The sequence below is a fragment of the Mesoplodon mirus genome (assembly GCF_964341445.2).
Source record: "Mesoplodon mirus genome assembly, chromosome: 9".
Classification (NCBI taxonomy): Eukaryota; Metazoa; Chordata; class Mammalia; order Artiodactyla; family Ziphiidae; genus Mesoplodon; species Mesoplodon mirus.
In genome coordinates, this window is record NC_138985.1 from 115,193,614 (window position 1) to 115,211,615 (window position 18,002).

Consider the following 18,002-nt stretch of genomic DNA (forward strand, 5'->3'; position numbering starts at 1 on the left):
TTTGACACAAGATAAAAGAAAACCCGACTATCCTAAAAACGTACATGCAAATTAAAAAGCCAATTAACCTCTTCCACAAAGGGAATAAACACCAAGCTCCATTTCAGAGTGCTACAACAAATGCAAGGAACTACTCATCTTGAACAAACTCTTCCAGGAATACCAAAAGACAGAACACTCCTCAGTTCATTTTATGAGGCTTGCCTATTCTTGAAACTAAATCAAACAAGGAAAGGGCAAAAAAGAAAAAAAAAAATTCACCAATACAAAGTATGGCTTAGTTAATTAGCAAAGATGTTTAGATAGTCTTATGTTCAAACCAGCTAAGTAATCAACCCCCCACCTCCCAGTCCTCAGATATCCCTCGGTAAAACCTTGCGCTAAATGCTCATGACCACGGTGCACAGTCCATTTAGGTACCTTCTTCGAGAAACAGAGGCACTGAGACATTGGCACTTCTTTCCTTCCTGCTGGGGGGCTGAGACAGAACACACGTGCGTTTGAAGCGGCACCCCAGGCGGCAGGAGGCTGACGGCCTCGACCTGGGCCGTGGCTGTCGGGATCTGAACGTGGAGACTCTGGCAATGGGGGTGGTGACGTAGGATGATGCAGCCAGGGAGCCGGGGGCCAGTCCTCCGTCAGCCGGGACAGCTCTCGGAAAGAAAACGTGGTTCAGCTTCAGGCTGAATGACTGGATCTGTGTCCTGGCACTCACAGCCCCAGGCCCCCGCGCGTGGCCCCTCTCCCCGCACCCACCCAGCCACTCCCTGCGCTTTACACCTCTGCCCCTGGTAGAAAGGCAGGCCTTCCCAGAACTCAGCCCTCGTTCCTGCAGGGGAAAACTTGTACTAATATTTTTAAATCAAGTAGACAAACAGGTGTTGTCATTGCTTTATTACTCATAGTTTGCAAGCAATATTATATATAAAAGTCATTTTTAAAACAACCGGGTTTACTAGAAAGGTGTCTTTTTTCTTTCTTTGCACTGTGGGTTTCTGCACCATTCATACCTGGAGCCTGTTACATTAAATGTATCATTTATGCAGGTGCTGGGCAAACATGTGAGAACCTTGGAGTGTTCTTCTACTCATACCCACCCTCAAATAAATCCTACCCCTTCTCTACTATATGGGTTATTAACATTAAAAATACTAGCGGGGCTTCCCTGGTGGCGCAGTGGTTGAGAGTCCGCCTGCCGATGCAGGGTACACGGGTTCGTGTCCCGGTCTGGGAAGATCCCACATGCCGCGGAGGGGCTGGGCCCGTGAGCCATGGCCGCTGAGCCTGCGCGTCCGGAGCCTGTGCTCCGCAGCGGGAGAGGCCGCGACAGTGAGAGGCCCGCGTACCGCAACAACAACAAAAAAAAGAAAACACCACTAGGAAAACACACATTCATCTCGCTTTCTGTAAGTCCTGTTTCTCTATTTTTAATGACCAAGCTGTTGGCTTGGTTATGAATTCAAAAGTGCTCCCAAAGTTCTTGATGATGATTCATAGAGAAACCTGAAACAGAGAAAGAATTAGCTACAGAAAAATGTGACTGAAGTATGCAAATTTACATTTTCACAGAATAAATCTAAAAATGGTTTGCAACAGAATACACTTAAAGAGAAAACTGAAGTAATCGCTGTTTCTCATAGGTAAATGGAGTAATAAGAATCGCCATCAGCAGAAACCTTAGCGCGACACACGGCACACAGACAGAGCCATCCGGGACCGGAGGCATCCTCCGTCCCCAAGAAACACGAACAGAAGACCCCCTCAGTGAAAGGTGCTCACCTGGCCGTGCTTCCTCTTTCACTCACAAGGACTCTCCTCTAGGAGGATCTAGACCGCTGCGCAGACACACAGCAGGCTCACGGGTACGGCCGGGCACCCCCTTTTCCCACGCCCACAATCGCTAGCTCGTCTCCCTCCTTCGCGAGAGCACAAGGTAAACGACAACTATTAACCCCCATGACGCACTGTTGCGACCATGCTTGCTCACTTCCTGCACACACACCTCACTTTCTCGTCCCACCCCCTGCACACCTGTCCCCAGGCGAGACTGGCTGAGCAGCCCGTCACCCACTCCCCTTCCTTCTCCATCCCCCGAGCTCCCCTCAGAGGGTGTGCGGGCCAGCCAACCTTTGAATTCCTGCCGAGACAAACCTCAACCTTTATCCCAAATGGCCTCTCAGCTTGATTCACTCTTCAGCCTGGAGCTGTTATGGGCACTCGGGTCTGCCCGTGTCCTGCCCTGTCCAGTATCAACACAAGCATGGGGTAACTTTACATTTTCTAGTAGCCACGTTCAAAGAGATGAAAAGAATGGGTGAAATTCGTCTTAAGACAGTTGGCCCTTGAATGACGCAGGGGTTTGGGGCGACGCGACCCTCCGCAAAGTTGAAAATCTGCGGATAACTTAGTCGGCCCTCTGAGAACGCAGCTCTTCCATATCCGCAGTTCTGCATCCACAGATTCACCCAACTACAACTGTGCAGTCCTGGGCTATGGAAAATGTCTGCATTTAAGTGGATCCACACAGTTCAGACCTGTGCTGTCCAAGAGTCAACAGTGTATTTTATTTAACCTCACACACCGAAGTAAGTCAACCTGTAACCAACACAAAAACATCACCAACGTATCTCACAGCCCTTCTGCACACCAGCCGCAGAGCCTGTGGGTCCCCACACCTGGGCCACATCTCGAGTCACACTCACTTGTTCCACTCGTCATGAGGGGCCCCGTAGGGGCCAACACAGATCTAGAAAAGTTTTCATATTTTTCTCTTTGTCTCAAAATTCAGGAATTTTATTCAGACTTATGTGTGATTTTTTTCATCAGTCCCATCTAAACTTTAGTTAAAGAAACAACAACAAAAAATGAATCTTTAAAATTGCATATCTCTTTGGCCCCAGGAAATCCTCTCCCGTCGGCGGTTGGATCGCTGCTTCCCTGGGTCTCTCCCTGGTCTGCTTCCCCCAGGACCCTCATCGGTGTCTGTCCTGCTCGGGGGCACCCTCCACGGCGACCTTCTGGACCACCTGGGAGCTGAGGTTCCAGTGCCTCAACAACGTTTCCAACTCAAGGGTTTTTAGTTCCAGATCATTCTTTTGGGCTACGATTGATTTTTCTTTGAAGACTCTTGTCATTAAGTGTCTGGCTGGCCCAGCACTGCTGCTTTACTAACGGTTGTCCTGTTTCTCTCTCACCGCTCCACTGCTGCAAGTGTGCAGTCATTTTTGTCTGCGCCCCACGGACGCCTCAGGCTGAGCAGAGACGGCAGACAGTGGGAAGCACGAAGCCTACGGAAGCCGCCCCATCACAGCAGCGAGCAGGTGTCTGCATCCGGAGAAACACCAGGAGACTCGATGCTCCCCATCCCTTCCGGTCTCCCGGCATCAGTGTCCGACGGCACCACCCTCCTGCATCAGCTCTTCGAGAGCTATAGGCTAGGACGCTTGCAAGGGCCGGCATGCCAGCCAGGCCCCAGCTCCCTGGTGGCCAGAGGGAGGGAGCACTGTCCCACCCAGGAGACGAGACAGAGGGACACAGGACACGGTAAGTCACCAACGCCCCAGAATCTAAGACTTATTTTTAATCACTCGAAAATATTGTCTCCTTATGTAAGAACTTTAAAACCCTTAAAGAAAAATGTTAGGTTACCTTGGCAAAATGACTTATTAAATTACTATAGGGTAATCAGCCTCTCATGCTGGCCTAAGTCCAGTCTGAGACTCTGGTCACCTCTGAACCGAGCACCAGGCCAGTCCTGGGCTGACGGGCATCCTGACTTCTCCTTCCAAGGCCAGAAACCGAGGCTGTGAGGCAAAGCAACCTGCCTGGGACCCCAGCATCAGCAAAGGTACGGCGGGTGCAAACCAGGCCTCTGACTACCCCACGGGGCTTGGATAGCAACAAGCTCTTCTGCTCTCCTGTGAATTCAGTGATTCTCCTATTACCTGGGGAGAGGGTTGGATACACTGTATAGACCAGAGGAATCAGAATTATTAAGGGGCAAAATAAATGAGCGTACAATTTCAGAGCTGGAAGGGACAGTGGCAGCCCTGGTCCAGGGTCCCCCATGTCACCCACTGAGCTCTGATTCCCCACGACCCGTCCACCTCCAGCTCCTACGGCCCAAGGCCGGCCGTGCTCACAGCTGGAGACGCCAACACACGAGAGGCACAAAATCAGCCTTCGGAGAAAAACAATCGATAAGATAAGCAACGTATGTTTTCTAATTAAAGAAGGGTTTTATTTACGAGTAGTTTTTAATTATCCACACCAAGGTCCTAGGTTTTGATGCATGCTTCTAAATGAGCTACAAAAAGCATCCAGCCTCGAATTCATTTTTCAAAAGACTATGAAAATTACATACAGTGGAATAAGGTGATATTACGTATCAATACTTGATAATAAAAAAGAGGCCACTGTTTCAGGGAATACTCCTTTGCTTCAAGTCTAATCACAAGGTTTAACGTTGGGGACGCACACACACCACCAAAGCTGCCAAAACACAGTTAATGCTGGTAATTAACTTGCTTATAATATGATTCCAGTTCACTTAGTGGGAAAAATTCATGATATAACACAAACGTTAAGAAAATAATCTCTAATTATAGTGCTACTCATATACTATGTATGAAAGGAATAAAGGTGACATCCTTTGACACTTAAAAGCATGAGTGCGTTGGTGAATGCATGCTGTTGCTCCTGAGAAAACAGTCCGGTTTACACAATTTACACAATGTACAGAGCCCTACGCCAGGTGAGGCACTGAAAGTGCAATGAGACACCACCCAAGGGACCAGTCAACAAAATCCTAACCCTGCAGCAGAGAAAGCTCGTGTACTGCATAAGAAAACAGCCACTTCTAAATTAATGCCCCGTTTCCTAAAATATTCATTGGACCAAAGGGTCCCAAGAGTCTTAAAGATGCAGACTTGCCTTAACGTCTCTATGCCAACAAAAATAAATAATATTCTAGGGGGCCTCCCTGGTGGCGCAGTGGTTGAGAGTCCGCCTGCCGATGCAGGGGATACGGGTTCGTGCCCCGGTCTGGGAGGATCCCATATGCCGCGGAGCGGCTGGGCCCGTGAGCCGTGGCCGCTGGGCCTGCGCATCCGGAGCCTGTGCTCCGCAACGGGAGAGGCCACAACAGTGAGAGGCCCGCATACAGCAAAAAAAAGAAAAAAAAAAAAAAAAAAAAAAAATATTCTAAAACAGAGTCTTAAATCTTAACTGCTTATCTTCCATTAGATTGATTTTTTTGTTTCATCGATTTTTTTTAAGTCCTTCTTTTTTTTTATTTTCCAGACAGTGGTTTTTGTACAGTGTGCTTCTTGCATATCGAAGTAAGAAGCCAGTATTTCAGTCTCTACCTATTTACTTTTTTAGGATGTTTCCTCCTTAAAGGCGAGAACTGTTTCTTGCCATCTGTGTATCAGCTCAGCACAGAAAACTGCACAGTTGTAGAAACAGTGAAGAAACAAAATATTACATGCCCTGCATTTAATTTCTATGAATATCCTTTTCTTTTCCATGGAGTGAGTTCTGAACTTCTAAGGCCTTTTTTTCTGTCAATGTAACTAACACAATGCAAGTACTCGCCTGGAGCCTCTGTACAAGTGCAAACGTCCCTCTTTCCTTACTGCTCCCTCAGAGCAGTTCATACCATTCTTTTCCAAAAAACTATCCTTACAGATGGTATTTCTAACAGAGAAATCTTGTAAAATGCTTGCATTTCCGAGGTTATGACCATGTCCCGTGGCAATAACCTATCATTTACCTAGTTTGTAATTCTGACAGCCTTATTTAGTATTTGCACTGCGCTGTGTTTTCAGAAACATACAAACACTCCTCAGTTTCCTCCAAATTAGAAGCTCACTTCCCTCTTCCTCACATACCTAGAAATTAAACAAGTTCATAACCCTAGAGTCTGTTGGGTTTCTTCCTCAAAGACCCCTCCTAAACTGCATAGGAAATAGTCAACAGTCTCTGCAGTAAAGCCTGTAATTGAACGCACGTCCTTGGCTCGCAGACGAGCAAGCCCCGGCTCCAGGGCCCCGCTGGGGCTCATGAGGCACGGCACCAGCCCTGGCAGCAGGGGCGCCGGAGGGCTTCCCACAAGGTCCAGCCTTCTCCGGGGAGCGCGGGAAGCAGAGGCAGCACCCAAGGCCCACAGGGCGGCTGCCTGACCCGTGGCGGGGCTCATGGGCTCAGCAGCTCCCCCAGCACCTCCCTACGGATGGGCCCCGCCCCCCAGAGACTAGATGGCCAGCGGTCCCCCGAGAAGGCCTCAGGACTTCTCCATCCTGAAGAGGCTCAGCCTGGGGTGTGCATCCTCCCTAGGGGTAGTGCTGCTCCTCACATCTGCCGCTCCCCCACCCTTTACAGTTCGCTGTGAACCTCACGAGCCCCCAGTCCGTTGCACCGGCGCCCTGATGGGGGCTCCTGACGTGGAGCTTACACTGTCCCGTCATTGTGGGGTTTCCGCCTCCTGACTAAAACACCAAGAACGCTCCAGAAATGCTCACTGAAGGAGGCTGGGGAGCCATCTTCATACCTGACAAAATGGCTTTTACGGAGCAAAGCATTACTGGAGAAGAATTGCGACCCCTCATAAAAATAAAAAGGTCAATCCATCAAGAAGATACAATAGTTCTAAAATCATATGCTCCTAATATCAGGATTACAAAATATATAAAGGAAAACCCCTCTGTCAAAAATGCACAGATCCAGCAGGCAGAAAATTAGTAAGGACAAGCTGAACTCAACAACATCAACCAACAGGATACAACTGACATTTACAGATTCCTTCACCCTACAACAGCACAAGGCACATTCTTCTCAAGCTCCTGTGGAACATTCACCAAGATAGATCACATATTAGGCCATAAAACACACCTTAATAAATTTAAAAGAATAGAAATCTTCTCTCAGACATTAGAGATCAATAACAGAAAAATAACTGGAAAATTGAGAGATTAAATAACACACTTCTAAAGAATACACACGGCAAAGAAGAAATCTCAAGAGAAATTTTAAAATATTTTTAACTAAATGAAAATAAAAACATAACATCAAAATTTGTGCCATGCAGAAAAAGCAGTGCTTAGAGGGTAATTTATAGCACTGACGATTAGAAAAGAAGAAACATTTAAAATCAGTAATCTAGGCTTCCGGAAACCAGAAAAAAAAGAAAAAAAAGAGCAAATTAAATCCGAAGCAGGCAAAAGAAAAGAAATAATAAAAATTAGAGCAGAAAGCAAAAAAAAAAAAAAGAAAAGAAAAACAGAAATCAATAGAGAAAATCAATGAACCCAAAAGCTGGTTCTTTAAAAGATCAATAAAACCAATAAGCCTCTAGCCAGGCTGGAAAAAAAAAAAAAAAGAGGACACAAATTACTAATATCAGAAATGAAAGAGAGTACATAACTACAGATCCCATGGACATTAAAAAAAAGACAATTAAGTAATGCTATACCCACAGAGTTGACAACCTAGATGAAATGGACCAAATCCTTGAAAGGCACGATCTGCCAAAACTAACTCAAGAAGAAATAGACAATCTGAATAGGCATCTATTAAAAAAAAATGAGTCAATAATTAATAACCTTCCGAAGTAGAAAGCACCAGACCCAGATGGATTCACTGGTGAATTCTAACCAAATATTTGAGAAAGAAGCTATACCAATTCTTTACAGTCTCTTTCAGAAGATAGAAGAAGGGAAGGAATACTTCCTAAGTCATTCTATGAGGCCAGCAACTCCCTAGTCACAAAGCCAGACAAAGACATTACAAGAAAAGATAACTACAGAACAATCTCACTCATGAGCATAGATGCAAAAAAATACTTAATCAAATATTAGCAAATTAAACCCAACAGTGTATTAAAAAATTATACACCATGACTGAGTGGGATTTATCCCAGGTATGCAAGGCTGGTTCAATATCTGAAAATCAACTAATGTAACCTACCACATGAACAGGCTAAAGAAGAAAAATCCTATGACCCTGTCAGTAGATGCAGAAAAAGCATTTGACAAGATCCAACACCCACTATGATAAGAACTATCTGTAAATTAGGAATAGAGGGGAACTTCCTCAACTTGATAAAGAACATCTACAGCTAACATTGTGCTTAATGGTGAGAAATGGGAAGCTTTCCCACTAAGATCATGTACAAGACAAGTATGTCCTTTCACCACTCCTTTTCAATATTGTACCAGAAGCCCTAGCTAATGCAATAAGACAAGGAAAGAAAGGTATACAGATTGGTAAGGAAGAGATAAAACTGTCTTTGTTCATAAGTTAGCAATTTAGGATTTTGAAAGCCTTTCTCCAAAGGAGAAAGTAGCTATGGAAAGTGGCTTATTTCCCAGACATATATAAAACTAATGACCTGGTTCAAAGCCCTGTAACACTTAACTGTATGGTGTTCAGAAAACAGCAGGAAAAACACTGCTTCTGTGGCTGGTCTGAGAGTCAAACACAATTCAGAAAAGAGTCTATAGGAAATTGCACAGCATGTCAAAAACATTATACAGCAGCAAAAACACCTGGTTGGAAAAATAGCCCAATGAACACATTCTTAGACAGCAGTCCCTGCAGCAGCAACAGGCTACCTGGAAAGTAGAAAACAGTGCACATTTCTTCTGTCTCTGGAGGGACCTTTCCCATTCCCAACATGGATACTTGTAAACTGGTAATTATAACCCAGGAATGAATGTCCATAGTTTCAAAAACACAGCAAACCACCAAATATAATCTGTCTAGGTTTAAAACCATATAGAGGGCCTCCCTGGTGGCGCAAGTGGTTGAGAGTCCGCCTGCCGATGCAGGGGATACGGGTTCGTGCCCCGGTCTGGGAGGATCCCATATGCCGCGGAGCGGCTGGGCCCGTGAGCCATGGCCGCTGGGCCTGCGCATCCGGAGCCTGTGCTCCGCAACGGGGGAGGCCACAACAGTGAGAGGCCCGCATACCGCAAAAAAAAAAAAAAAAAAAAAAAAAAAACCATATAGAATGATGGGACTTCCCAGGTGGTCCAGTGAGTAAGAATCCGCCTTCCAATGCAGAGGCCACGGGTTCGATCCCTGGTCGGGGAACTAAGACCCCACATGCCACGGAACAACTAAGCCCATGCACAACAACTACTGAGCCCACGCACTCTGGAGCCCGTGCACCACAACGAGAGAGAAGCCCACAAGGAAAGATCCCATGTGCCGCAACTAAGATCCGACACAGCCAAAAATAAATAAATAAAAAATAAATAAAATAAAACCATATAGAATGAGTTTGTATGGCCTTCCTTTTCTAGGGCAGAATCTTGCAAGTGACAGTTTTGTTTTTGTTTTTAAAGACAGAATGAGGACGTGATTAAAACATATGCTCAAGGGGTCTTGTCAACAGAAACACTTCTATCCCTTCAATCCCCAGTTTTCTACCTGGCTGTAACGGGCAGCAATGAAAACGTGATCTAAAATAGACCTAAGGAATAACTAGCAGTGTTCAGATAATCACACCTGGTGGGTATCTAGTGCTTTACCTTTCCAAGCTATCCTCTTCCAAAGTAATTTCCATGAATGTCTTTAGTTTTCTGTGAACCGTAGCGGCAACACCCTTCACTTTTGAACTCTTATGTTTACCTGTTAAAGACAGAAAAGTATTGAACACAACCACACAAAAAGCACACACACTCTATCAATGCAGGTTCGATTTCAGTAAGACAGAGCCTCCTACCCTACCCTCCCCTCTGAGTCAGTGCATATATTGACCTGCGGAACAGTAATGATCCCTTTAAAGGGATGTTAGAAGATCCAATGAGTGATTACAAAGCACCTCATTGGCTCTGAGGTAGTTCCCAAGGCCGTGATCCCGTGAGTTCTGTCCATGGCATCAGACTTGATGATCACCAACCCTTCAACAGTAACGGAACTAACACATTTCAGAGTCATCATCTGTTTGGCAAATATTTAGGTACCTATTAAGTACACGGTGGTCATCTGCACCCCAACCTCCAGCCTCACACCCTCCACATGGAGAACGTCCCTCTTCCTGCAGATGTCTCCCCAGGCGACACTGCCTCAGGCAAGTCTTTCCTGATGCTTGGCCTGGGTCAAACTAGTTACAAATTCCTGTCATGAATCTACAGCCATACTATGCATTCATGCTTATGGGGAGAGCTTGTTTCGAGAGGAACACTCTATGAATAATATCTTAGAAAATAATTTCAACATTAGTAAAACTGGTCAAAAAATATAGAAACTTAACAGTAGTCCATCTGCAGGGACATTACCATATTTTACACTTAGGTAAGCATTTCCTAGGTATCTCCAATTATTTTTCCAATACTATTTCGACTGGCTGGGAAACCCAGAATAGGCACAGTTAAAGCTAAGCAAAACACAGATACATTAAATATTAATATCAAAACACACCATCATTAGCAAAAATGAATTCAGATTTTTAAATGTACATGACAAAGGTAATAAATGACAAATCAATAGAAATTCAGTCTAAGGCACAGAGAGGGAGACGTAATGGGTCCAGTCGGGAAAGTGGACAGCAGCTGCATTAAGAAGCTACCATTGGGCCTCCCTGGTGGCGCAGTGGTTGAGAGTCCGCCTGCCGATGCAGGGGATACGGGTTCGTGCCCCGGTCTGGGAGGATCCCATGTGCCGCGGAGCGGCTGGGCCCGTGAGCCATGGCCGCTGGGCCTGCGCGTCCGGAGCCTGTGCTCCGCAACGGGGGAGGCCACAACAGTGAGAGGCCCGCATACCGCAAAAAAAAAAAAAAAAAAAAGAAGCTACCATTATTCAAGCTGGTACAGGGCAGCTACATAGCAGACGCCCAGGCAGACGGCACACGTGTAGCGCGTGGAGAGCTTGGAGGAAAGTGCCATGAGAGCCTAACTAGCAGGGGATTCACTCCCAAATATTCCACAACAGTTCTGTGTAAGATGCACCCAGCACTGTCCCAGACGATACCATAGAAAATTTAACCAACCTTTATCAATAACCAAGATAATGTGCATAACAGCTGTGAGACACACGATGCCTTCAATATCCTCAGAAATAACACATGCCTTCAATTCATCTAAAAATGACCTGCAAAAAAGTAAAAAACAACTGAAATTACTCTATAGTATATCTTAATACTTTATAGAAAGACAAATATAGCCAAGATTCATCAACCACCATGAATTCTAGTTTTCAGGTAACATGGGAAGTTGACTAAACTCTTCCCATACTCTTTGCTGTAAGCATGCCAAATCATACAGGTGAGACACTAAAATCAGAGGGCGTTGCTAGAAAGAGAACAGGGTTGTTCTGGTTAGTGAATAAAGCCACTCTGCATACTCGTAATGCCCACAAAAAAGATTTGATATGCTACTGAAAGATAATTCATAGCTGTTAAAAACAATGCTTTCTGAAGTTTTCAAGGAACATATCTACTATTAAAATTCCACAGGTATCAGGTATCTGCAAAACTATCCCTTTTGTAGCCCCCCAGTCCTGCATGTGCCACAAGAAACCCTAGAAGCAGGTCAGGTGACACATGGCATGGAGAAATGAGTAACAGCTGTGTGCCGAATGAAAACCACATGGTATTTACCCAAGTCAAGTGTTTTGAAAGTGTCCATTGTAGGAAGTATTTCAGTGACATTAAAATTTTAAATGTTTCCCTCTAAATGAACTGTAGTTATGATAAAGCATAACCAGAGACTATTTGGATGAATATATCTTTCAGAAAGTTAGAATTTCACTTTGTATAATGCTAATATTTTTAATCTCTGATAAAATGAGAGAAAATTGTATGGAATGTTTTCTCTCAGGAAAAAAATGCACTTTTGACAAATGGTGAGAGCAAAAGGAATAGAGCTAAAGTTCCTGAGAGCTTACAGCCACGACAGCATTAAGAGAAGAGCAAAGAAAAAGGGATTACCTGACTACGTTCGGAGATTTTATTATTATTCCTATTAAACACCTTGAAAATGGTGGAAGGGCTGAAAGACCCTCTGGGGGAGTAAGCTCTTTGGTATCAGAAACCTAAAAAAAAGAAAAAAAAAAGTCAAGTCAGTAACATGAATTGAGACTGAGACTGCACTGATCACTCATTTTACACTTCCCTGGGTTTTCCTCCAAACTTGAGAAAGGCTTTCCAGAAACTCAAAACAATGATTTTTATTAATTGCTGCAATGCCTACCATAATTATGATTAACCTATTACTATACACAGTGGTGTCAATCAACTGGAGAGAAGAAAAAAGACATGACACTCAACAAGCCTTCTGTCGAACACCCTTTAATTCGATTACCTTCTGTAAACAACATGTTTCTACACTAAGCAAACAACTCGTTACTCTTATTAGTCCAGATCAGGTTTTCTCAACTCAAACTTTTTCTATAAAGTAGTAAAATAGTAAATATTTAAAGAGTAAATATTTTCAGCTTTGTGGGCAAAACGATCTCTGTCACAACTACACAATTCTGCTGTTATAGCACAAAGCAGCCATAGAAAAAAGGTAAATAAATGGGCTTGGTCATGTTCCAATATAAGGTTTTTTTTTTTCCAATATAAGTTTATTTACAAAAACAGACAGTGGGCCACGATGGCCCACAGGCCATTGACGGATTCATCGTCATCAGCTGTGTAGCTCACAGGCCTGAATAACCTCCAGTTCTTGGGCTGCGTATAGTCCAGGAATCACACTCCTAAACCAAAATGACCTCCCTTTAAGCTTTCAGGAGGGGCTTAAATTCTATTAATGTCTCAGAATTTTGTCAACTTTTTTTATATTTGTGATTTTATAACACAAAATTTATACAAACTATATGTTTGCATTTGTATATGTCAATGATACCTCCTATCAGACTTCAGCTTTTCATACTGAGAAAACGCATCATTATTTAACTATCTTAAGGCATTCTTCCATGCCCTCACTCACCCCCACCAGGATTCCATGCCGTGAAAGAGTGGTTTTTGTTGTGACCTGAATTACCATCCTGATTATGTCAATCTTGAACCAAGTAGGCTAATCATATAAAATAGGTTACTGCTAGGAAAACGGCCAGTCCTTTATAGAGCAGGGGCAAACAAACTGTCTGTTTAAACTGATATCAGAGGTTCAAATTTCCTATGCGTAAAAGAAAAAGAAAGTAAGGCTTATGTATAGCAAGGCAGTCAGAGATGTGAACTATTCCAGAAACAGAGCCCAAGAGTAGCCGTGCATCCTGCTCACCACTGACCATGGCCACTTTTGCCTGTCAGGAGAGGGGAATCTTAAGAAATGTATCAACTCGCTTAAACCTCTAAAATATGGCAAAAAGAAGTATTCAAGATGCAAGGAGCAGGGCCTCCCTGGTGGCGCAGTGGTTGAGAGTCCGCCTGCCGATGCAGGGGATACGGGTTCGTGCCCCGGTCTGGGAGGATCCCATATGCCGCGGAGCGGCTGGGCCCGTGAGCAATGGCCGCTGAGCCTGTGCGTCCGGAGCCTGTGCTCCGCAACGGGAGAGGCCACAACAGTGAGAGGCCCGCGTACAGCAAAAAAAAAAAAAAAAAAAAAAAAAAAAAAGATGCAAGGAGCAGCTTGGTTTTAATGAAGAACGACAACATCCTTAGCATGTTTCCCCCCACGGTCACGTGATTCTAAACACAAACCAGCCACGGAACTGTGTGGTGGAGCTGCGGGAGAAGCAGACCTCCCGCTATACCTGAGTTCTGAAAAAATACTTGGAAAAACATTAAAATGTGCTGCCGGCAGAAAACAGCCTCTTGAATAGTCAAAACAAGACACAGCAGTTTCAGGACAACACACTTCACCTTTTGGAGCCGGTGACTTATCTCGACCACGGACGCGGCAATCAGAGTGGAGAGCACGCCCCGGTGGACAGGTGTGTCCACGTGCCAGGACTGCACGGTGCTGATAAATTCATGAAGAGGGGTCTGAACAGAATAAAGGAGCTACGAAAAACACATCAGTCACTGTTAGTGCTTAAAAAGCCACTTTCAAGAATGAGGCCTCCTCCTGCTGTCCCCCGGGGGCCCGGGGCCCGTTTCATCTGCCCACCCTCCCTGCCACATCGTCCTCTCTGCAGCTGGTGGGCACCGCGAGCAGAAGGCGGCGCACAGGACTGAAGGCCGCCAGGAGGGCCTTTATGACACTCCTGCCCCAGAGCCAAGAAAAACCCCCACAAACAGGAGCATCAATAACGTTAATAAAGTTTTCGAAAGGAGAGATGAACAAACATCACTGACATGAAAGGAAGACACCCACTATGAGGCCACGTGTTCTGAACGAAGCTGCACAGACAATGGTGAGAAAAGAAAAATATTTTGGCACAAATTCCGTAAACAGATCACAGACACTTGAACCAACTCATCAAAAACAGGACTATTTCAAATTAACTCAAATAGGAGCTAGGCTACAGAAAATATGGCCAATAACCTTCAATTACCTCTATCAGCTAAAACAGGATAAAATTGAAAGTTTCAATAGTTCATGAACATCCTCCCATTTAAGCATTTTTTAAATCTTTACTACTAACAGCTGGGCACTCACGAGCTACTGTATTCATTCTCTGCTTCTGTCCTGCTGGGCAGAGGAGCTCTTGGGCCGCTGGCCTACTGACCTGAACACGCCAACACTGTCCCCAGACCGGTGGCCGGAGGTGGGCCCCTGGCCTCCCTCGCCTCCTGCCCCAGAGCGTGCCACCCCAGGGAGAGGGCTGGCAGCACCAGCTGAAGGTGGCACCTGGCAGCCACTTCCTGCCTGTGTGGCACTTCTCCCCACCCGACGGCCCCAGTGTGTGAGCAGGCCTGGCTCTGCGCACCCTGGTCCACCAGGTGGGCGCTGTCCCTCTAGTCCCTCTGTCCCGCCCTGGGGAGGCACCAGTACCTGCAAGCCTTCTTCTGGTTGCTTCCTGAAGCTCCGCGCCATACATTCCAACATTTGCTGAAATACTTTCTGCACCAAATCAAACAGCGTTAAGACTTCTTTCTCTGAATCTGCTTTCTGCGTCAAGGAGCTTCTGGTTACCTCTTTCAGGATGCCAAGAAGTAACGAAACATAAAAGAATCCCTTCACTGGAAAGAAAGTTGAAAAAATCAGTTATTTAATCACACAATTTAGTTGAACTTAGTATATTTTTTTCACTTAACACGTGTATATTATGGTAACTTAGAAGAGACTGTTGCTGGTGAGCCAATACCAGGTTGTCAGGTTAATATAAAACCTAACAGACACACATACCTACGACTTGCTCCTTTTATTAAATATATAAAGCCGACGCCTTCAATAACAGTAACAGCCCACCTGGCTCAGGCACTAAGAAGCACTGCATGTGTGGACAGTGTGGTTCCCTGAACACCAGGGTGGAGGATGTGTCTTACTTTTTCACACGATGGTGACATCGCTGGCAGGTCTCAGAGGAAAGACCCTAGAGCTTTCAAACTATGTCCTAAGAATCTCCGAGGCCAACTCTGTTAAATCCCCAACACTGTGTAGTTTGTTGGTGTCTTTCTCTCCTTTCCTGTGTGGCAATGATTTGGTAAAATGTTTTCAGAGTGTGAACTCAATTCTACAATTCATGCTGATGACCTTCAATTTTCTTTTTTGTTTCTACCCAGACTGGCCTGTAAGCTGCGCTGCAAACAAAGCCAGTGGCCGCGCCCTCCCACGCCCCTGCCCGACTCTGCACCCATGCTGCACCTCGCGCTGCCCACCACTGACTAACCTTCAGGTCTGTATGCAGGGCTGCATCCCTGGTGGGCTGGGCCAGAACCATGATTCTTCCTTATATACATTTAAAAGTATATACTATATAAACTATACATGTATATTTTTTTAAAACCTGTCACACAGAAAAGCACAGAAATAATGTTCCTCGTTGAAAGATTAGTATCTAGGGGACAAAGCGTTATGACCTCTCCTACCTTACATAGGAATCACGTGGCCCCAATAGGGAAGCTCCTTGATTTATGAAAGAGATTAACAGACATATAAGCCCTGCTTGAGACAGAAATAAGAAACTAACCCCAAATCCAAATTTATCTACTAAAGTAAGTAAAAGAAACGGTCATGTTCCAGTTGAGTTTGCCCCTCAGAAGGTGTACAGCACCACCAGAACGAACACAACGTCGGGAGAGTCTCTGCACACGTAGCAGAACCTTTCAAGACACAGATCTCTGTCTAGAAGAAGGCGGAGAGATACAGCCTCCACGCATCAGTCATGTCAGTGAAGCAGGCAGAGAGGTAGCGGCTCAGCAGAGGCCAACACGCCGAGGGTGACGGGGCTCTGAGGGGAAGGCGGCCTGTCCCCGTGCATCCGCCCTCAAGGTCCTGGTGCCGTGGCAGAACCTCACACCAACTAGTGTCTTTACTACTGACAAAAATCCGAAATGTCGGAAGTTTTAACTGAAAGTTATTTCATTACATTCAAGCCATATGTGCGTTGTGACCAAATACATATAGGTAGTGGTTCAGTGAAGTATGATAAGTTACTAAGGTAGGTCAGGATTTGCAGCTATGGGAAACAGAAGGCCCTCACTTTGGAAGTTCTTGCTTCTCTGGAGTGACTGGTGCACAGGGATGGCTAAGCTGGGGGTCACGTCGGCCCAGCACTGACGGTCAGCACCTCAGGCCACCATGAGTCTGTACGCAAGGAGACGCTCACTAGCCCAGCCCAGGGCAGCAGTCACCGAGAACCACGTGGACCCATGCCCCTTTCTGTCTCAGATGGGGTGTGCTGTCCTGCAAGCCCCTCCTGCCCGGCTCTACACAGGAGGCTGTGGTCCCCATCAATCCCGCTTTACCTTTGCAGTGACCACAAAGCCCATTATTTACTGTAATATTTACTTATTAGGAATTCAACCTTCCTCGTAGTCGTGCTAATTACTTTTTGGAGCATTATCATTTCCTGGTGCTGTCATGCGGCACCGGCCCACAGTCCACCACAGGCATCTTCTCTCACAAGCCCCGTCACTTACAGTGCCTGATTTTGCAGAACACAGAGTTTTTCAAAACACACATGTTGCATTATAGCAGAAACACCTGCATTTTTGTGAACTGAGCTGTTTACATCTGGGTTATATGTGGGAACTCAGCTGTATTCAAGGACATCTCTTCCAGAATACGCATTTCAGCATGGAGAACGCCACGCTCAAATGTTAATTACATAAATGTGACTGAGCTTTAAATTTTTTTTTTTTTTTTTTTTTTGCGGTATGCGGGCCTCTCACTGTTGTGGCCTCTCCTGTTGCAGAGCACAGGCTCCGGACGCGCAGGCTCAGCGGCCATGGCTCACGGGCCCAGCCTCTCCGTGGCATGTGGGATCTTCCCAGACCGGGGCACGAACCCGTGTGCCCTGAATCGGCAAGCGGACTCTCAACCACTGCGCCACCAGGGAAGCCCTAAATTTAAATGTTCTATTAGGACTCTTTCAAGTAGAGCAAGTCCAGAGAACAGACTCTGGGCTTACTTAGCAAAACTGCAAAGTATAATCTCATTTGTAACAGGACTACAAAGAATGAGCACACAGTTGATTCTCTCCTGGGAAATCCCCATTGTTAGAATGTATAAATACAAAGATCAGTTCAGCTGGTCGAAGGTAAGGTCAGTAGCTTACTGGCTGCACTGGAGATCTAAAATTCTTATTGGCTCCTTGGAAAATTTTATAAATACTAAAAATAGATTTAATCCTTAGGGGAAAATAATTCTTAAATGATAAATTGAGTTTAAAAATGCAAATCACTTTTAATGTTTCAATCATTAAGCTTAAGTTTAAAATGCTGTTTTCACAGTAGAAAGTGAGAGTTATAAAGACAAAGGAAAAAGTTAGATTTTAAAACAAAAAACATTTGTTCTATTTAATATTTAGTCTTTGTGGCTATTGTAACCAAATAATGTAAAATCTTGCTTGTAATTACAGATTAAGGACACATATACTCGAGACAGCAGAGCAGAGTGACTGCCACCCCAGCTCCCATGCAGGCCAAATGCCAACCTCAGGGGCAG

General features: G+C 45.2%; 1 protein-coding gene across 5 annotated transcripts in view; it reads right to left on the reverse strand.

Moving 5' to 3' along the window:
* Positions 1-879: 879 nt before the first annotated feature.
* NCAPG2 (non-SMC condensin II complex subunit G2) overlaps positions 880-18,002 on the reverse strand; it is a gene marked incomplete at its 3' end in the record, with an annotated part of 275,587 nt that continues 258,464 nt past the window's right edge. For 4 of the 5 annotated variants that reach the window (XM_082632206.1, XM_082632207.1, XM_082632204.1 and 1 more), the window contains 6 exons: positions 14,886-15,073; positions 13,811-13,951; positions 11,933-12,036; positions 10,994-11,094; positions 9,534-9,633; positions 880-1,503 (listed from right to left, as the gene is read on the reverse strand). In XM_082632206.1, coding sequence (XP_082488332.1) covers positions 1,452-1,503; positions 9,534-9,633; positions 10,994-11,094; positions 11,933-12,036; positions 13,811-13,951; positions 14,886-15,073 — 686 coding nt within the window. Of the gene's footprint in view, positions 1,504-9,529; positions 9,634-10,993; positions 11,095-11,932; positions 12,037-13,810; positions 13,952-14,885; positions 15,074-18,002 lie in introns of those variants that run through there. The other variant, XM_082632208.1, reaches the window with a different exon arrangement.